This window comes from Homarus americanus, unplaced genomic scaffold (genome assembly GCF_018991925.1).
Source record: "Homarus americanus isolate GMGI-L3 unplaced genomic scaffold, GMGI_Hamer_2.0 scaffold19318, whole genome shotgun sequence".
NCBI lineage: Eukaryota > Metazoa > Arthropoda > Malacostraca > Decapoda > Nephropidae > Homarus > Homarus americanus.
This window is the reverse complement of record NW_024732238.1, coordinates 6,677,256-6,699,903: the sequence shown is the minus strand read 5'-3', so window position 1 is coordinate 6,699,903 and position 22,648 is coordinate 6,677,256. Positions and strand designations below refer to the sequence as shown.

Here is a 22,648-nt window from a genome sequence, read left to right as displayed (position 1 = left end):
TGGTTTCTTATTTACACTTGAATTTTTGTTCTGGGAAAGTGTGTAGAGGCAATGAATTATTGCTCTGGAACAATTGGAGTAACACATATTTTAGAGATGTTTGTAAATTCTAAAATACATACCGGTATGCTAGGCCTCACCATTTCCTCTCAAATGTCATGGAAGCCACACATCCACAACATTGCTAAAGCTGTCTCCTGAAAGCTGGGAATGCTGTACAGATGCCATAGCTATTTCACTCTTGAGCAGTTGCTTCAAGTTTATAAAGGATTCATTCGTCCTAACTTGGAGTACTGCTCTCGTATCTGGGGTGGCTCTTCTTCTGTCCAACTGTTAGATAGGGTGGAATCAAAGGCATTTCGTCTTATTAACTCCTCCTTTAGTTGATAATCTCTCTTGCTTTTCTCTTCGCTGCAGTGTTGCTGCACTCCCTTTTACAGGTACTTTAACGGGCAATGTTCGGTGGCTTTGGCATCCTTTGTACCGCCGGAAAGGCCGTGGGCTCGTAATACTGGTCTTGCCCGCGGTGTCCACCGTTTCTGTGTGGATGTCAGCCACACTAGAATAACCCGCTAAAGTACATCCTTCTTTCCTCACACAGCCAAACTGTAGAATGCTCTGCCTTCTGTGTTTCCATACTCTTACAATCTGTCTCACTTCTAAAAGCTGGATTTTCAGCATCTTTGTGGTGTAGATTAATATTGCCTTTTTCTCCTCTATTTATAATTTCTTTATACTGTACTCTATTTTTTTTAACCCACCAGGCCCCATTGTGGGTCGATGACCTATGCCCAGGTGGGGTATTCCCCGTAAAAAAGAAAAAGAAAAAAGAAAGCATTTTGTGTTTAGGATTGTCTGTGAAGTATATTTTTAATTAGATGACAACAAGAACCTGTTTTTATTACTGTGGTATTCTACTCTAAACCATCTTCACTTGTATTTTCTCGTTCATCCCATGATGTATCTCAAACCATGACTAATTGCAGGCTCTTCCTGAAGGTAGAAGTAGATTAACCCTGATGAATGAAAGAATTCAGTTATCCTGTTTATTATGGTAAATGGGAATACCCCATACCATACTTATATCAGCTGGGCACAGGTGAGTGGAACAAAGAACCATCTAAAAGGTTGAGAGCTACAGGTGTGGTGTTACTGATGAAATGAGGCATTGTAAGACTGGTTACAAGGAAGCCAGTCCCAGAAAATTATGAAGCAGACTCATAGTTTGGCTCTTGTAAGTGTGTACATTATGTTCCAGGGAGAGGTTAGAGAAAAGCCAGAACAACTGTATTGAAAAATTTAGTACAAGTTTAACAAGGGTGAGAGATTTATTTGCAGGTATGGTGAAGCCTTACACATTAATTAGCAGGATGGTTGTATCTTGTATCACTTATTTTCCCTTTTTATCATATTACTGTACTAATTTATTCACTCTACACTGAAGTGGGAGAACAAGGTAAAGGAAACGGAGATAGAAATCCACCCAGATGTCTGACAACCAAATGAAAAAAGATGTTTTGTAATACACTCAGGACCTACTGTCTTGGTGGGAGGTGTTGTCCACTAGTTTAATTGTAACACTGATTAATTTTGTTCATTGTGTATTGATTACCATATACCAAAAAGTTCCTGGGGAGAAAATGTAGTCAAGAGGTGGGATGTTTTCAGGTCAATGGCATCATCTGGATAAGCTGTTACCCATGAAGTGTACCAGTAATTGATTTCATAGAATCACTTGAAGACTAGATCCCCTAGCTTATTGCGCCTTAAGATTAGCTACCATAATATCTAACTTAATCTAAGTTCCCCAGGTGGCTTTAGGGAGCTTCATCATCAGGTGAAATAAAACTGGGGGCTAATCTTTAGGTGATTCCACTAACTATACAAAGCAAACCACGGCTGCAAAAAACTGGCTCAAATAGTGTTCAGTCTCAGGCGCTCTTATTAAATGAACTGCAGTAGGAGTGAGATCATTTTCAAGTACAGTACATAATCCAGAAGTTGGTTATAAGCAATAATGTTGCAAACTGATCAAGAAGCTTCAAGATGCTTGTGTAGGTTCCCCAGTTGCTGTCTATGGTCATATTACCTTCCGATCTTCAAATGGTTCTATTTCAAGTTAAGTTAATGACACGCACCTATACTGTACAGTATATGTATGCTATATACAGAGAGACGAATGTAGATAGATGTACTGTAATCAATTTAGCCATCTTGGATATATCCATAAACAAACTGAGCAATTGTTCCCATTTGAGACTAAAATTAGTATTACCAAGAATGCTTACAGGGAAAAAGAAAGTTAAACATAGAATTTTTTTTTATTTTAAAGTAGAAGCCAAAGTCACTGTTAGAACACGAGTAAAATGTCAGCTGCAAAACATTATTGCCTCAACGCTATCAATAAAGGTCGTAAATATATATATAAATCTCCACCAAAACAAAATGAAAGTAATATATAAAAACTCCAACGCCTTTAAAATATTCATATAAGAATTATATATGAAATTTACATATGTTGAATATGTCTTGGCGTACATTAAATGTTTATTATTAGCGACTTGGTAACTGTGGGTGGATAACACTACAGTCTGGCGTCCCCTGTATACCTGCCCTCATTTACTTCCCTTCAACATGCCTAGGAACGAGAAAATTGGGATTGTGGGCAGGTAAGGAAGTTAATGTATATATTTACATTTGGATTAAACTTTAAATTCTGCCTGTCAATTTGTCAAGGACCGTAGTTAAATATGTATTCACTTTCACCATCACAAGAGTCTTCATTGATTCATTATGTATATTGGCAATGTAGTTAGTATATTTAGCAATGGCAAGACCCAGTAAGTTGATTTAGCATAAGAATGTTGTATCTATTGGAGTGATAATATTAATACATTATACTGTATATGTCTCGTCTTCACTTGTATATGTAATGTATTTACGTTTTTAAGTGTTTTGGCGATTAAACTTTGCAGTGGATATTTTGCTGTGACTGGCTAAGTTCCTAGTACCTAATGTTATTTTACCTGGCGTTTGCGCTTATTGGCTAAGTACTTAATAATATGACGTGGGGACCGTCCATGAAGTTAGGTAGGTTCTTTGGTTGGTTTGGTCAGGTTTTATTATAGGTTCTAGTAAATGTCGCCTCTTTTAATGATAAGAACATGTGGGAAAAAATTAACAAAATCGAACAACTCCTTCTGGTGGTAGTGGTGTTCTCAGACATTACTGTATTTTTAACCTCTTTACAGGTTAGTTAAGGTTTTCAGTGGTTTGTTTGGTGTTCCTTTTATTATTTTACCTCATATTTTCCCTCTGCTGCCCTTTTTGAACAACCAATATTGTTGGTAATTGGGGAGGTCTTACCGGTTAAAATACTAAAAAAAAATTAACTTTGCGCCGGAAACATAACAGAATACAGTATTTTTGGGGTAATTTACGAATTCACAGCCGCTGATTTTTCATAGAAAAGAATTTAAAAATGCCGGAATTTCACATTGTTTTAAAGTGGATACACATGTAGTTATGGCAAATTGATCAATTAATGATAGTAGCCAGGTTTTGATTTTTCCATAAGGAATATGTGTTTCCTGTGATTCGAACGAATCTGACCTTCGTTTATGGTGCTACCCTAACCTAACCGGAACCTGGCTACTGTCCTAAAGTGACCAGAAAATGTGTTAAAAAGTGTTTATTTAAAGGTTTGATTTCAGTTAACCTATCCTCTGCTCTCCTAACATAACGTAATCGAACCTTAACCTAACCTTAAACTGACCTAACCTAGCTAAACCTGCCGTGGGCAAACTTACTGTTACCGAGACAGGGAAAGCGGCTTTCTCCCCAGATAAATAGAAATACTGTATGAAATTCTATGTTTGATGTAAAACGATTTTTTACCTCTATTTTTGTTAGTAGTTTCCATGCACAACAGAAATATAGTTAGGTATGTTTATAGCTACACAATGATCAACTCAAGGTGAAATAAATGCCAAATGCCGCCAGTGTCACAGTCAATATAATTCTCGCTTTGTCCGCCGGTAATGGACACCATATTAATAGAGTGCCAGCATACAACATACAAAGACAATGCAGGTATATAATCTACACAGACAGAGCTGGTTTACACACACACTATATAGTATTTAGATAGTGATATTGCTTTCTTAAATTGTAGCTGTGAGAATACAGTACTGAATGGAACCACTATTGTGGCAAAATTCAACAGACCCAGAAGTTTTTTGCAATCGTGCCAAGAAACTTCGTGCTTTACACAAAAGGCTTCTACTTTGTTTATCAAATCTGTTACTTTTGTTCCTGGTAAACTGACTGACTGCTGATTTGTATCCCACTGGAGACCTTACCAATCCAACTTTTGACATGGTATTAAATTTGATTTGACCTGGTTTATCTTTAAACCATGGTTTTGAAATAGTACTAGTGTGCGTTGGGTCGCCCTTTGACAATCTTCGAAAGAGTTTCCCATTATCAGCCAATCGTCTAGATAAGCAAAGGTTCTTATGCCCTCCTTTGCAAGGATCTTTCTGGGAATGTTTGCCAGTTTTGTAAAGACTCTTGGTGCAATTGTCAGACCGAATGGCATCACTGTGAATTGATAACTTAATTCCCCTACTTTGAACACCAGAAATTTTCTGTACCTGGGAGCAACAGGAACGTGATAATAGGCATCTTCGAGATCCACTTTTGAGATCCAAGCATTGGGCGGAAGTAGATGCCTCAGATGGTCGTAAGTGAGCATCTTGAAACTTCTTTTGGTAATAAATTTGTTTAGGATTGAAAGATCCAAAATCCACCTTCATTTGTCACTGCCTTCCATGGGGACTGGGAATAGGCGAGACATGAAACATTTCTCTGACTGTAACAGTTCTATGACACCTCTATTTAGTAGTTGACTTACAAATTTTGCAAGTAATGGGGTTGGTTTTTTACCCTTTTTTGGAAATGCTAGGGGAGGGCGCCTCAACCAAGTCCATGTGAGACCCCCTTTGATTGTCTTGTAAGCCCATATGGAAGAAGTCCATTTCTGTTTTCTCATCAAGGGATGGTAAGAAATTATCTCCTAGTCAATTGACAAAATCCTTATATCAATTGGTGAATCAAGCAGACCCTGGCAAGAAATTTTTGGCACATGACACTAGGAAATATGCAGGGTCTGTGGCCTTTCTGTGGCATATGAGTCTCAGTCAGATCAAGGAAATGGGCTTTTGGAGATCTTCAAAAACTTTCAAAGACAGCTATCTTCATCTATCTCTGAGAGATGCTTCAAATGTGGTGGTGCTGGGTTCCCCTCCCCCACTTAGTCAATCTCCACTACCAGGACCTTCTTCCTCATCAGAATAAAGTGAGTATCCTTTTTGTGTAAATTAACGTTTTACCTTCCGGTAAATATTCCTAATTTTGGAAATATTCCAAACGGTTTATAATATAATCTGGACCTCAGTCAGCGGAGCCTTGTATGCAAAGTCGCCTCCCTCTCCACCTCCTTCTCGGGTATTCTTGCTGACGTCGCATTCAGAGTTTGAACAAAAAGCCGTTTTTTTTTCTAAAAACCAGTTTTTGTGATATAGCTCGGAATGCGACGTCCATAACCCACCCATCTCCACCCCTTGAGAATTAACTTTTATTTACTGCTCGCTCTGAGGCAAGAGATGAGGATCATGATACATATAGTGGGGGGTGAAGGAGGGGGTTTGAGAATTGCAATTAAATGTCAGGTAGCGACGTGTCCTCCTAATATTACTTATTAAGTAATTATTAGATGTTTTAATTGCCTGTATGTTGGCCTGGCGAATTGGCTAGGAATTAACATACAGTCTCAACAGGTTCTTCCTGCTCAAGCGACTGAATACTATGATTAGAACCAGCCTCATCGTCCTGATCCTGGAATCCACTGAAATCAGATTGAGTAGATAGAGTTTTTTTTGTAGACTTCCTACTGCCCCATTGTCTGGAGTTCCTTATATGAACTTTCCCAGTATTTGTCGGCTTCAAAATATGTTGATATAAGTTATGAAAAAAATTTGAAACCAGTTGCCCCTGCACTGCTGCTTGAAGAATTTAAAATTAGGAAATTGGCAGCAGATGTTTGGTCTGCAATTATGATGTGTCAGTTATTAACTAAGTTTGTGCTGGACTATGAAGCAATTCAGAAGTGGACAAATGTTTTGCTGCTGCTTTACAAGGAATCCCATATTCCCTGTACAGCTCATTTTTAGATCATTTGGTGAAAGTCCAGCTAAGGAAACAAGCATCAAATAATGCTTCAAGTGGTAGCGCATATTTGTTGATACGTTCTTCTCCTCTTTCTCCGGCTTTGTTTGGTGAACAATCATTGGTTAATTATAGATCATCTTTGGAGAATACGTACAGTATATAATACTGTACTCATTCTTACAATTCAAAGTTCTCATGTGATGTTGGTTACATTATTTAGAGACAAGAGTCCACACTTGAGAGATAGAGACCTGGTTTAAGGAGTCTATTGTACTTGATAAGATAAAAACTTGAGAACCTGACATTAAGAAACAGGTGCTACTATAGCGTACCGTCTACATAGATATCTTTAGTCTAGCCCAACCCAACCTAACCTAACCTAACCTGGTCACAAGAAAATTTTGGTAGTACAGTACACATTCTAAAGTAGTACAGTATTGAGCAAATTGTAGACTGCAGTCTATAGGGTAAATATGTTGTAGACTACACACTACAGTATAGCTGTTGTAGATAGTAGCATTGAGAAAATCTTCTTGCTTTATATCCTATGTACTGTACTGGTACAGTACTTATGTTTCATTGTCAGGCTTTTGTTCCCACGTCATGGAGGATGGCTAGACGAGCAAACACACTTTTTTTATTTATTTTATTTATCAGCTTACTAGCCATTCAGTTGGTCAGTCCAGTGCTCTGGTACAGGAGGAAACCGTAGTACTGTACTGTACAGTACAGTACCGAGAGAATTTAAGATGTAATGTCTGGTAGGGTCACACACACACACACACACACACACTGGAAAACATCCAACTCATGTGAACATATCTGTCATAGAGATTTGAATCCATGCCTTTCTTTTAATTTGTACCTGAATTGTTTTATAATTACTGTACATATTCCTAATGTCTTCCATAGTGGCTTCATTGGTCGCAGCTGGGCCATGCTCTTTGCCGGTGTTGGATATGAGGTCTGCATTTATGACATCAAAGCAGAACAGGTATGTGGCTGAAAAAAGTACTGTGGTTAAAATGTGCTTCATTTTGTGCCTCGCTGTTACATGTTTTTCTATACAGTGAACCCTCACTTTACGCGGTTAATTGAACCCACGGCGGCCCGCGTAAAGTGAACAACATAACATATGGGATTAATTGAAATAGAGACCGGGCCGACTCCCCAAACTCCACTTTTTCCCGACACAATACGTACGTTTTACTAAAAATAACATCTTAACTTTATGATGGTATTAACACACACATAATATAGAAGGGAACAATCAATAAGAGAATAATAAACTGAAGGTTAGGTTAGAAAAAAACAAGGTTGGGGTTAACACTTACGTTAGTAGAAGAGATGGGTCGGCGTAGGGGAATGGAGGCTGGTTCCGAGGCAGAGGGCAGGCTACTGGCCCTCAGGTGAGTCTTCATCGGTGTCATCCACACTTACTAGTGCCTCCCTGACAAATCCCTCAAAGTCATCATCACTGTCTCTGCCCCTATCACTGGCTTGGGCTGGCTGTGGTGGGTTGCGGGTGAAGAGCTCTGTTATGCTTTGCTGACGGCTGGTGTTTATGTTGTCGTGATAAACCTTGATGTAGGGCTCCATAGTCTGCAACAGCTGGGTAGTGAAGATTTCATACCTGTTAGCGTCAGGGTCGTCGGAAAGGAGGAGCTTGACTTTCTCAATACACTCGATGGCACCCCTTACATTACTATGGGATAAGTGGCGTTCTTCTTGGGATGACGCACCACCTGCCTCTTCACTGACGTCATCATCATCTACCATCTCTTCGGTAGTCACATCAGGATCCCTTATCACCTCCAGGATGTCGTCGTTGGTGGTCTCGGAGAAGCCTGCAGCTGTAACACTCTGCGCAGCTTCTCTAGCAAGGTCCACTGCTACTGCAACAGTCTGAACCTCACCAGTCACAGATTTACTCTGCCTAACACCCGGAATACCTTGCAACACATGTCTCCATGCGTGGCGAACAGTTGCTACAGACAGCTGATCCCATGCCTCCACCAAGAAGTCCACAGCTTTCTTGATGTTGAATGTTCTCCAGAATTGTTTCAAAAGTACTTCTTGCTTTGCCAACTGTTGATCCTCGTCGTCTTCGCTCTTGCTATCGGTGTTGGTGTCACTCAGGTAACGCAACTCTTCCTTGGTGTTGGTGTAGTCATTCAGGAGCTTGAATTTTTTAGCAGAGAATGCAGCTTTTACATTACAGATCAATTCTTGGTCCATGGGCTGTATTATAGACGTAGTGTTGGGAGGAAGGAAGACCACTTTTACGTTGGGGTGACGATCTAACAGTAGGGGCAAGTGTCCTGGTGCGTTGTCAAGCAGCAACAAAATCTTGAGTGGCACATTCTGTTGCTCACAGAATTTCTTCACATCGGGAATGAAACAGTCATCAAACCAGGAGAGGGACAGAGTAGAGAACATCCACGCCTTACGTGCGGTCAGCCAGTGGACATTTAGCTTGGTCATGTCCATGCTCTTGTAGGCGTGCGGCTTGCGTGCTGTGTGGATCACCGATAACTTGAGCTTACAGGTACCGGAGGCATTGGTGGTAAACAGGACGGTGGTGCGCTCCTGCAACTTCCGGCACCGACACTTGCTGGCATTCTTCACAAGGAAGGTCTTGGAAGGTAGCTTTTTCTAAAAAAGACCAGATTCGTCCATGTAAAACACCTGGTCGTCGGTGTACTGTCCTTCCTCCATAATCTCATGTAAAAACGGAGGAAATTCCCTAGCCGCAACACGGTCAGCACTAGCTTCTTCACCACTAATGTTGATATTGGTGATCTTGTTCCTCTTCTTAAACCTCTGTAACCACCCAGAGGAAGCATTAAAGGGTTTGGGCTCTGTAATTCCCATCTTTCGTGACACCGCAGCATACAGTTCACGTGCGTACTCCTTAACTGAGCGTGTGTCCACCGCCATGTTCCGTCGCGCCTGACGCACCAAGTAGCTCACAAGTAATTTTTCCGTCTTGATAAGCACCTGGTTGTGGAAATACTTGATCATAGAAGCACCTGTAGACTTTGTGATGTTCATGTGCTCCTTTATCTTGGCTGCATCCTTCTTAAATGTCCTGATAGTTGATTCGTTAACACAATGCTGGCACGCGAGATCAACCTGTCTTGTTCCTTTCTCCAACTTTTGTATGATCTTATATTTTATTTCGTAGCTTAAGGAACGTCGTGTCTATTTTGGCTTAGGGCGGCTGGGTCCAGGTAATGCAAGGTTTCTTTGTGGTGGTGGTCCGGTGTAAGCCATTCTTATGGAACAATGGATACCGATATACACGGTGTAGCCAGGAGGGGTGTAACTGACGCGGGTAAGTCAAGGGGCTTGAACGCTCCCGCGGCGGGGCACGTCATAGTACATTAAACCAATCACAGCTAGCGGGGAGGGAGGTAAGGATGCTTTGCCCAATCACAGTCCGCTATGTTGTAAAGGCGTGGGACTTTGGGGATAGAAATCCCTTACCAGGCTAATCAGGATCTTAATAAAGGAAAGTCAAGGACCATGGTTTTCGGAGGAATAACAAACAACCGTTTGAGATTGACATCTCTTTACTAAAAAAATATAACACAAAACTCTGACACCACTCGACAAACATCAAATAATTACGGGAGTCAAACAATTAAGTCTAGTCAACAGTTAATGGAGTCAAACAATTAATGGAAGCAAACAATTAAAGGGAGCAAACAATTAAAGGTAGTCAGCAATTAATAGAATCAAACAATTAATGGGAGTCGACAACTGATAGAATCAAACAATGAGCGGATATTTCCTACGGCAGTGGCCCTGGGGGAAGGTTCTGGAACACGGTGATGCACACTCAAGGTAGGGAAGCGTCCATTCAACTCCACACTCGAGCGACGTCGTGAAATGGCAGGAGAACACCGGGGCACAGATGGAATGAGATGAACTGACGGTTGTGGTATGGTAGTGGTAGATGACCAAAGAATTGACAGTCGATAGGTGAAGGTCTGGGGACACAGCCCACGAATCCAGGACCTATGATGAGATCACAGCCAGAATTTGACGAACAGCGGGGTAGCTAGATAGTGACTGTATGGCGGCTGGGTTGAATCTGCCGGTGACCCAGATAGTCGCTGCCATTCTCACCTCTGTCCAACCACCCCAAGTGTCGTCTGCACCAGCAAACGAGAGAGTTAGCAGCGGTAACGAGCCAGAAGATCGTTTCCGCCCTTACATACGTCATATGACGTCACCGATAACGCAACAAAGACATACACTGCGCAACCTACTCGCGCCGCTTACACAACATGGCGGATGGCGGGAGAGGGCAGGAGAGATGGCGGGAGGTTTGGATAAAAAAATGGCGCGGCGCGAGAGGACATCCAGCCGCTCTCCGCGTAAAGAGGTACACACACCGCGGAAAGTGAGCATTCCGTGTTCGGCAGGGTACCGCGTAAACGTGGAAACGCGTAAAGTGGAACCGCATAAAGCGAGGGTTGACTGTACATTATATTTCTAATTGTCTTGAAATGTTTCAGCCGTCATTATCAGTTTCCATCTTGCCACTGAGCATATCTTGACTCTCCACCAGTGCCAGGCCACACCATCTAAAGAGCTGTGCCTGAATTGGTTGTTTTTTAATCCTCCCTATTGAAAGTTCTGTCCACTTTACCGGTAAATGTGTGTGTGTTTACTCATCATGGATAGCAAGTCTAGAAAATACCGCATCGTTGGTTTTCACTACAATATTTTGTTTTTTTATTTTTACTGTTGCAAGTTCTATCCCATTTGGTGCAAGGTGGTGTGGATCAATAACAATAGTCTTCATTGCTAAAGTTTGATTGTCTTTGATATGAATTAAGTATACATTGGGTAAAGTATAAAGGATAAAAGGATATTATTTGAAGTAAATTCAAGGTAATTTCTGGAGTTTATTTGTATAATATCAAATTGTCTGCCATAAATATACAGTACTGTACAGTATAGCTATTGTAGCAGTAAATGGTGTAAAATTGTGTTCGTATTACTAAGTACTGTACAAGTTTGTATATTGAGTATTTGCATCAACACAGTGACTGTTAGTGCTGCAATAGTTACTGGTAGTTGTCTGGATCCATCTCATGTTTTGCCAGTTTTAGCAAAATTTGTGTGACCTAGAAATTTAAGTTCTATAATTTATTTGGCTGCCAAAGCTGTGTAATTTTTCTAGATATGGAACATGAACCTTCTCTGTAAGTGGTATAGTACTGTATATAGAATATAATATCAAATTGTGTTTTTACTTATTGTTGCCCAACCACAGTGTGAGGCCTGACAAATATGGCACTTAGTGAAAATACAGCTCCCCGACTTATGACCTACTCGACTTACGACCACCCACACTTACGACCTGCCCAGTCGTACCAAAATTTTGTCAAATTACGTATTTTCGAGTACCAGCATCAGTGATTACGCTGTGTACTGACAAAATTTTCCTTTGTAATTCACTTTAAAATGACTGGCAAGCTTAAAAGTGAGAGTTTTGTGGTGCTGTACAGTACAGTCAGCCTCTCCTCTCAGGTGTCGGCAGCACTGGACGACATTCTGCACCAGCTGAAGAACCTACACAAGTCAGGACTACTGCGGGGCAAATTATCAGTGGAGGAACAACACAAGTGCATCAAAGGTTAGCTTTGGCTTTGTTCATCTGTGTAACACTCACTTCTGAGAATATGTACCTGATATCCACTGTTAGATTTTTAACACATTTTGTTTTATAATTTTCACCACATCCATCAGCTTACTAGCCAGTCCGGCTGTCGTTTTGTTCTCTGTTATGCACATCTATTCCCTGTTATAACCCTCATCTTCCAGTATTAGCATAGGAGGGAACTGGAGTACTGCACAGTAAGTACCTAAGAAAATCTGCTTTATTAATCAGAGTGAAAAATATTTGCTTTTACTGTGCATTCCTTGTTAAAATTATCCTCACTTTGTATACCCAAGATTTCTAAGGTATCTTGTGTAATATTTTCCCTAATTTATGCATGAGAGACTTAGTATTATTCATTCTTCAGGTGCTACCAGTTTGAAGGAGTGTGTGTCAGGAGCTGTATTCATACAGGAAGCTGTGTTTGAGGACCTGGAACTGAAGAAGAAGGTAAATAAAAATGATACAAGCTGTCATCACTGAAAGCAGATTATATATTAAAAGATACTCACAGTTATGTAGAATATAATCATATGGATATTTGAGGTAGCTAAGGAGTTGTTAACCCCCCTGTGTGTGAGGCTATAGTAAGACTCTATTGGTCTGTTCATCTGTGTGTCCATTAGCATAGCTTTGTACTATATTTAAATATTTTACTATCAATGCTCCGAAAATTCAGGAATTCTCGCTACTTAAGAATGAAATTGCTCGCCAAGACTTGATTAGGATTATGGGAGATCATCCGTTCTGTGCTGCTCCACCCAGGTAGTCATTGTCTTGTGACCTAGTGTATCATATTGCTTGCCCTGGTTGTTACTCTGAGATTTTTTTATTTTTATTTACAAATTCTATCCGAACAGTGGCTGATATATATATATACAGTATACGGCATAGTCTGGATTTACGCGGTTTTTGTTTACGCGTTTGGTCATTTACGCGGCGAGGTCCAGACGCAACGCGCCATTTTTTACTCATGCGGTCCATTCTTGACCATACGCGGAAGCGGCGCGGTGAGGAGTGCGCATTAGGTCGCTCTTACGTTATCGCTGACGTCATATGACGTACTGGACTGTGATTGGGCCACGCATCCTTACCACCCACACATTCCCTCCGCCGCTAGCTGTGATTGGTCTAATGTAACATGACGTGCCCTGCCACCAGAAGTCGCTGACTTAGCCGGGCCAGTCTCGTTGTTCTCAGTCTGCGTATACAGTTCTCTCTTGTGCCTGCTATTACCCTCACAATGGCTTCCGCTGGACCCCCACCACCCGAGAAAAACCTTGAATTACCTGGACCAAGCCATGATTATGTGAAGGAAATCATCGAGTTGGGGGAGAAAATTAGGCTCATCCTTGACAACGACCCAGACAAGCATCAGTATGAAGTGTCTAATAACCATCTGACGAACGTTATGGAGCCGTATATCCAGATCTATCTCGACAACATCAATGCTAGTTGTCAACGTACAGTAGTAGTAAAGACTTCTTCACCCGCAGCCCGCCACAACCACAGCCAGTCCAAGTCGGTAATAGTGACAGTGAGGATATGGAGTTTGAGGGGTTTGTCAGGGAGGCCCTGCAAACCTCTGCGAGTAGTGAAAGTCATTCACCGGAGGGCAACTAATCTGCCCTCTGCCTCGGAACCAGCTGCCATCCACGTGTGCCGACCCATCTTTTCTACTAACGTAAGTGTTAAAAAACCCTAATATTATTGATATTTCTCTTAATTATTAATTGTGTGCATATCACCATAAAATTATGATGTTATTTTGACTACAAGGTACGTATTGTGCCGGAAAAAGTGGAGTTTGGGGGTCGGCCCAGTCTCTTATTTCAATTAATCCCATATGTTCTGTTATTTCGTTTACGCGTTTCTCGTTTTACGCGGACCTCCACGGGTTCAATTGACCGCGTAAATGCAGACTACCATATATCGCGGCCTATAAGGCGTCGGGGTGCATAAGACGGCCCCCCAAATTTCCATTTAAAAAGTAGCTTTTGAGCTCTATTTGCTGTATAAGACCAGTACCCTAAATGTGACACTTACCCACTGACTCAGTAGTCCTTTACCAACCATCCTTGGTTTTTTAAAATAAGGCCAATTCACTTCAAGTAATGTCATCAAATATTACCCGCTGGTGTAGTGTAAACACTAGTGACGTCACTGAAGCGTCTGCTATTTACCAGTAACTGGAACTAATGTCGGTGTCGAGTAAAATTTTTCCATTTACTTGAAATGGATTTACCGATTTATTTGTTTATTTATTTATTTATAATATACTGTAACATATTAAACACACTGCAAGTATTTTCTTTCATTTATACGCTTGCTTCGCACGAGACGATCGGTGGTGGGAGTGTTCCCTCGTCTCGGTGGTGTGACTGTGTTCCGACTATTTATACAACAGGTGGTTCAACAGCAACCACCGTATTCTAACTGTGGTGTTTCATTAGGATTTGAGTGAAAAAGGTTACCGGTATGTACTTACTACATACATTTATTACACAAACATATATATATATATATCATATAATATATATAATCATATATATATATATATATATATATATATATATATATATATATATATATATATATATATATATATATATATATATATATATATATATATATATATATATATATATATATATATATATATATACACATACTGAATATACTATGTACAAAAAATGAATGTTCAATGAATTATTCATGGTGCATTAGGGTACTGGCCACTTCAGACACAAAGACGGGCCATAAATAGCCTTGTTATCTACCCCTACATCTCACCCTGAGCCAGAGGGAAGCGTCTTGGTAAATAACATTTGTTTGCTTATTTTCCATTTACTTGAAATAGATTTACCAAATTATTTGTTTATTTATTTATTTATAATATACTGTACAGTAATATATTAAACACACTGTAATTATTTTCTTTAATTTATAAAATTGTTTTGCGACAAAGGAATGTTTTCCAGTAGTGTTTCATTAGGATTTGAGTGAAAAAATATTACGTACTTACTACATACATTTATTACACAAACATATTTATATATACGGTACACACACACACACACATCCTTGACCACTGAAGGGTCAAGACGTACCTGGCGCTCCTCTCGGAGCAGCCAGGTCAACTGTTATGTTGGCCCATACCAACTCCCTCCCCTGAACCCTCCTCCCCACCGGAATATCAACATGTTCTCGCCAGAAGTTACTATTTCATTTAGGAAAGGAATGGAACCAGTGTTAAACAGAGGTGAACAGTGGTGAACAGTGCTTAAGTCAGTGAGAACAACTCAACAGTAGTACCCAAGATAACCTTCACACAGTGAGGTCCCAGGTACCCAGTGATAACGGCCCGTGAGACCCAACAACCAGCGATGTGTTAATGCGTCTACGATGGGAAGGCCTGGAACCACACCTCACTCATATAACACCATCTGTGAGGGAATTACTACACCACGTGAGGCCCCTCATAACACCATATGTGAAGGAGTTACTACACCACGTGAGGCCCCTCATAACACCATCTGTGAGGGAATTACTACACCACGTGAGGCCCCTCAAAACACCTTCTGTGAGGGAATTACTACACCACGTGAGGCCCCTCATAACACCATCTGTGAGGGAATTACTACACCACGTGAGGCCCCTCATGACACCATCTGTGAGGGAATTACTACACCACGTGAGGCCCCTCATAACACCATCTGTGAGGGAATTACTACACCACGTGAGGCCCCTCATAACACCATCTGTGAGAGAATTACTACACCACGTGAGGTCCCTCCTAACACCATCTGGGAGGGAGTTACTACACTACGTGTTTGCTGTTCAACACCTACAATAATTTGTATGTTCACTGTATGTTCCTTTACCTTTCTCTAATGAAGGCTTTTGTTAAACCACTAATGTATGTAATAAGTCATTTATGTCCAATGTATATTTTCAGCCTTCGGGCTGCAGAACTTTTTCAATAAACCGTCAATTATTATTATTATTACAGTATTATTACACACACACACACACACACACACACACACACACACTCTTACATACATACACACTCTTACATACATACACACATACATACATACATACATATATATATATATATATATATATATATATATATATATATATATATATATATATATATATATATATATATATATATATATATATATATATATATATATATATATATACACACGCACACACACATACTTTCTGCCTCATTTACACACAGTTGCAGTTTCAATTGTTCCTCTTACTTTGACAACACAACATACATACAGTATATTATTTCTCACTTTTGATCTTTTTTTTTTATTTTTTTATTTATTTATAGTTACGGTAGTTACTTAAAATAAGGCCAATTCATTTCAAGTAATGGCATCAAATGTTACCCGCTGGTGTAGTGTAAACACTAGTGACGTCACTTAAGCGTCTCTAATTAACTGTCGATAGTTTCAAGAATTAACTCAGTCATTTACTGAATATTCTTTGTAAAAAAATAAATTTTAAATCAATTATTTATAGGAGATAAATATTATTATCAGTAAATATACCGATGCCCGGTATGCATTACTGATCACCTCAACGGCTAAAAATAGCCCAATCTCGCGGTCACTTTTCCTTTCTTGTCTCCTCACTGGCAAATGGGGGGGGGGCGTGGGGAGGGGTGTGTGATGATAGCAGCTGTGTTTATTACAGGGTATGTTAGACAGGTTTATAATACATTTTTATTATTTTAATATACCGGTAATCTTAATTTGAATCCAGCTTGCCAAACGTAAGTTTCAGTATAAAATAATTACTGGTAGGACTTTGTGAGTGGCTTACGATGTTTCCATCACCACTCTTGACACAATATTTAAGATGTAAGAATTTTATATTTGTTACTTAAGACGACCCCATAACTTTGGGCAGATTTTTTTAATGTTCAAATTTCGTCTTATAAGCCGAGATATACGGTATGCTGTGCTGTATATATATAAAAACATTTAACTGAGAGATTCTTTCCTATTAGTATTCAAAAAGCTGAAATATTACAAAACTAAACAAAAGTATTTCTGCACACTAACTCAACTGCATGGTGAAGGAAACAACAATTTATGATATCAAGAAGCATTGTGATAGTGTTTTGAAATTCAGTACTGTCAGTGAGATAAATGAGGGCATGGCTAAGTATAAGTCATCATCTGGAGCAAGAGTTAGATGCTGTTTGGGAGTGGCCGAAGTAACAGAGAGTGATGGGGTACATATTCTGGCTCTCTTCAGGGTGTAAAAGTCAGACAGTTTCACCAGAACTTTAAATTAAACGCGGTAATACAATGTGTACCGGTAGTGGTGAAATAGCAGTTCCGCTCACACTGTACCGATGACCTTGTGCCTCATAAATAAAACACTCACTCACAATAATTTATCAATTTTATTATGAATACAGATAGACCCCGACTTACGACGGGGTTAGGGACCCAAATCCAGGTCGTAAGTCCCATTAGGTCAGTAAGTCCATAAGATAATTTTTTTAAACAAATAATCTACAATGAAATACAGTACAGTAAAAGTAATGAATAATGAGGAATGGATACAGTACAGTGAAAGTAATAAATAATAAGGAATGGTAACAGTGTGACTGAGCACTTACCTTTAATGTAGTCAGCTGAATGCACATGGGGCCCCCATAATTTTCTAATTATACATGGAGACTACATTAACTGGAAACGTTTCGGTATAGAAAATGCGTGTCATTTGTTTATTACTTACATAAATACCACAAAAACAATTTTTGAATGCAAAACCACAATCTTGCCTCCTTATTGCTCATAAAGTATATAACATGGTAATCCTCTTACTGCTCCAGATTTTTTATTTGGGTTTATTTCCAGGAGTAATTGTTATTTTTGACATTAGATAAAATTTATCTTTGAATTCCTTTCCTGTGAATATCAGGAATTTTAACCTTTACAGTATACAATACTAAATTTACTTTTCACTTTTTTCAGTCTTGTGTTGATATTGCCCATACAGTACAGGCAGTTGACAATAATTTTCTCTTAGGAAGTGGAAATGAACTAAATAGTTTAATAATTTTTTGTGTTCCAGGTGTTCCACCAAATTGATGAACTGGTAGACTCCAACACCATCATCTCATCCTCTACGTCCTGCATTGTGCCGTCAAAGTTGTCATCAGACTTGACAAACAAGACAAACTTCATTGTATCTCATCCTGTATGTACTGGAGTGACACTTGTTTGGTTAACAGTATAAAATTAAAAGCTTATAAAATTATTATTTTTTTTTTTTACTATTAACTGTTGAAAACTTGAACTCTGTATGATTTACACCTAACCTAAATAATAATAATAATAATAATAATAATAATAATAATAATAATAATAATAATAGAAGCCCCTCAAAATCGAGGATGGCCGGCCCAAGGGCCACCTAGGTGTGAATTTGTTTAAGGTATAGAAGCTATAGTTATCACAACAACCACACCCTAAATTAACGAGGTGCATGACTCAGTGTCAAGGAACAGTCCGAGAAGACCGGACAACTCGTCAACTGCACTGGTTAACCATTACCCCGGAACATGATTCGCAAATCGATTAACATCAAGGTCCCCAATTACTGCTGGGTAGACATAGGCAAATGGCATAAAGAAGCTTGCCCACAGTTTCACTCTGCCCGGGGATCGAACCCAGGTCCTCTCGCTAGAGGTGAGCATGCTGACCTTTACACCACAGCAGCTTAGACTAACTTAACCTGATATAACCTAACAAAACCTAGCCTGTCCTGATTGAACATCACTCAGCCTAACATAATGACAACAAGTGAGTGGGAGTGTTGACACTGGAGGTCACATGGAGTATGATTTTACATAGGTCATCCTATTCTACAACAGTGGGAGGAGTGAAGGGTGTAGATCGATATGAAAGTTAGCTTAATGATTCCACTTACTATACAGTATACAATACGATGTGTATATGGTATACCTGCATTGTCTATATACTTGCTGAACTGTATACCTGCATTGTTTATATACTTGCTGAACTGTATACATGCATTGTTTATATACTTGCTGAACTGTATACCTGCATTGTCTATATACATGCCGAATCAGTTGTAAACTTGATTGACAATTTAACCTCATAATTATCTTATCTATCTGTCTTTCAGGTGAACCCTCCATACTATGTGCCTATGGTAGAAGTGGTCCCTGCTCCATGGACCTCCGGATGTATATATTATATATTGATTACTTATCCCTGTCACTGAGCATAGCTGAACACGAGAGGCCTATGAAGCATGAGGCAGTAGGAGTCTTAGTGAAGAATGAGCAGCAGGGAGTCTAGTGAAGAATGAGGCAGTAGGAGTGTCTTAGTGAAGTTAATGAGGCAGTAGGAGTCTCTAGTGAAGTTAATGAGGCAGTAGGGAGTGTCTTAGTGAAGTTAATGAGGCAGTAGGAGTCTTAGTGAAGTTAATGAGGCAGTAGGAGTGTCTTAGTGAAGTTAATGAGGCAGTAGGAGTGTCTTAGTGAAGTTAATGAGGCAGTAGGAGTGTCTTAGTGAAGTTAATGAGGCAGTAGGAGTGTCTTAGTGAAGTTAATGAGGCAGTAGGAGTGTCTAGTGAAGTTAATGAGGCAGTAGGGAGTGTCTTAGTGAAGTTAATGAGGCAGTAGGAGTGTCTTAGTGAAGTTAATGAGGCAGTAGGAGTCTTAGTGAAGTTAATGAGGCAGTAGGAGTGTCTTAGTGAAGTTAATGAGGCAGTAGGGAGTCTCAGTGAAGTTAATGAGGCAGTAGGGAGTGTCTTAGTGAAGTTAATGAGGCAGTAGGAGTCCTAGTGAAGTTAATGAGGCAGTAGGGAGGTTCTTAGTGAAGCATGAGGCAGCAGGGAGTCTTAGTGAAGTTAATGAGGCAGTAGGAGTGTCTTAGTGAAGTTAATGAGGCAGTAGGAGTCTCAGTGAAGTTAATGAGGCAGTAGGAGTCTTAGTGAAGTTAATGAGGCAGTAGGAGTCTTAATGAAGTTAATGAGGCAGTAGGAGTCTTAGTGAAGAATGAGGCAGTAGGAGTCTTAATGAAGTTAATGAGGCAGTAGGAGTCTTAGTGAAGTTAATGAGGCAGTAGGAGTCTTAGTGAAGTTAATGAGGCACTAGGAGTGTCTTAGTGAAGTTAATGAGGCAGTAGGAGTCTCAGTGAAGTTAATGAGGCAGTAGGAGTCTTAGTGAAGTTAATGAGGCAGTAGGAGTCTTAGTGAAGTTAATGAGGCAGTAGGAGTCTTAATGAAGTTAATGAGGCAGTAGGAGTGTCTTAGTAAAGTTTCATTTAGTAAGTCTATAAGTTCAGGAGAACAATATGATAGTGTTGGTTATGTGTTTGTTAGTCACTGTGTCAAATCAGGCAGTGTGAAGTTGTATGAGATTTTTGCAGTTCTCAGCTGAATAACATGACCTAGCCTAACCTATACACAACATAAACAACATGAAATGAAACATTTTCACGGATATTTTACAGGAGTGCCGGACTAAGCACCCCTGGACAAAACTCCCCAGTTAAAGTACAAAGTAGGACAAAAGTCCCCATTTTTATAATACAGGTACTGTAATTATTCTTAAGGTCAGTAGACTCATACACCCTGGTGGGAATGTATACAGTATACAGGTGCTATTAATGATTCTTTTTTTACATCGTTATTAGTAAATTACCAAGATAAAAATTTACACAGCAGTACAAAATAAACAGTACTGATTACATTGGATATATTGTACTGTACTGTATAACAATATGGTGACAATGTTTAAAAAAACAACCTAACTTTACCCAACCCATTCTAACATGAAGTAACCTAACCTAGCATAAACAAAGCCCTGATATAACACACTGGATCTGTTGCCAGATATGCCATCCTGAATGAGTGCATCCACATGGTGAGTGAGGGCATTCTGAGCGCCGAGGACGTGGACACCATAATGAAGGATGGACTCGGGTTTCGCTATGCCTGGATAGGACCCTTTGAAACTGCCGCTCTCAATGCTCACGGTATAGTGAAAAATATTACGATTTCCAGGGTTTTGAGCCGCAGATTATTTTGTCATATTTCTCTTGTGCTGCTTTGTTGATTATCTCTCCTTTATATTAGAATATTTTTTTCTTATTTATCTTATATGATTTTCTCACACTGTTTGTTATATCATCATTGGGGTTTTATCCTTTGTTTAAATTACACTCGGATGTTTGACTAAAACGCTGTATTTTAGGCACATCAAAGAGTGGTTTTCTTCAGCACTTTGTCATTTCTTTGTGTAAACTTAACTTGCATCATTCTCTCCTCTCTCTCTCTCTCTCTTGGAAATTTTGTGCCCCATGACCCAGGCATTACAAAACTGGGGAAGGATTGATACTCCATTGTATTCGGAGTCCTCAATACCTCATGATGCTGCTTCATGATATACTCAGCAGTCTCTCACGAATTTGCTTAACTTATAAGATTTTCCTTTTTATGCTGTCTGGTGCCAAAGAAACAATATACAGTCATGCCGTTAACGTCCGACCGAACAACGTCTGATCGCATATACGTCCGTGCCCCCAAAAGTAACACCTGCTGACCACCACCCACCGACCCCCTGATGGAGACATGATGATCCTCCCCATACTGGTCAGATATTATGTGTTAAAGGAAAATTCATACTTAGGCTTTTAAGCATTTGCATATAGGTGAAATGTTAACCTACATCTATTGAGGATAAAATCTTTCACCTACAGAATTGACAATAACACATTGCTGTAATCAGACATATCTCTTGCCCCCAACAATTTGCAATTAGAGGTTGCAATTTCAAATTCTGTGTGGCATTACTAAAAATAGTAAAAGTTTCTGGTGCCTCTAAGATTAAGAGAAAACAGAGGACTCAGGTGTCCCTAATGTGAGAGAAAACAAGAGTCATGCTGGTGGATTAAATAAAAAACTTATAGCTTCCATGTTTTGTGGATACAGTATTAAAGTACCCTTTTCATCACTTTGTAATAAACCCTAGCCATGCCTACTGTATGTGTTTATGATATTTACTATAACATTATATATATATATTTGAGTAGGTCTAAATAATTTAAATAAATAGAAACTTAGGAGTTTGGGTCTTGGAGTAGCATCGAACCAGGTAGAATAAATCCCTGGGTTCTGTGGCACCATTTAGTGGGGTCCCCAGTGGAAAATAACCAAGGGATGACTGTGCTGCTGTTACTTGTGACACCTACCAGTTGCTTCTGGTGTTATGATGCAGGGTACCAAGTGACAACATAGGATCCCTTTGCTCTATCAAGGTATAAACAGCCCAAATTGAAAAAGAAAAACATTCAAATAAATTACTATCTTACAAAATCCTCCAATGTAGATTTATATTCACCCAGGTCATGGGTGGGAAAATTATGAGAAGAGCAGTCACTCTTAAGTAATGATAAATAAACAGGCGAGCAGGCCTTCGCGCCAACTGTCAAATCTTATCTCAAATAGATAAACAAACACCAGACCCCCCCCCTCCCCCCCGTCTTCCACCACCCTCGTGTTCAAGATAAAAGATTGGTGATTTCTTTGTTTATTTTATATAATATCTCAAAGACTAAAGTTAGGATAATATAATTGCATTGCGGAAATCATACCAAGACAGAGATTAATTTGAATATAAGCGTCATATATTTTGCTCAGATATAAAAAATGTATGACATTAAT

The 22,648-nt window shown here is 39.5% G+C and overlaps 1 protein-coding gene across 1 annotated transcript; it reads left to right on the top strand.

Moving 5' to 3' along the window:
- The first annotated feature begins 2,546 nt into the window (after positions 1-2,546).
- On the top strand, positions 2,547-20,997 carry LOC121868225 (lambda-crystallin homolog). The gene is made up of 7 exons (XM_042368535.1): positions 2,547-2,669; positions 7,144-7,225; positions 11,779-11,884; positions 12,276-12,358; positions 18,026-18,151; positions 19,103-19,163; positions 20,990-20,997. The coding sequence occupies exons 1-7, from the start codon at positions 2,635-2,637 to the stop codon at positions 20,995-20,997; spliced, it is 501 nt and encodes a 166-aa protein (XP_042224469.1). The 5' UTR covers positions 2,547-2,634.
- The last annotated feature ends 1,651 nt before the right edge of the window (positions 20,998-22,648 follow it).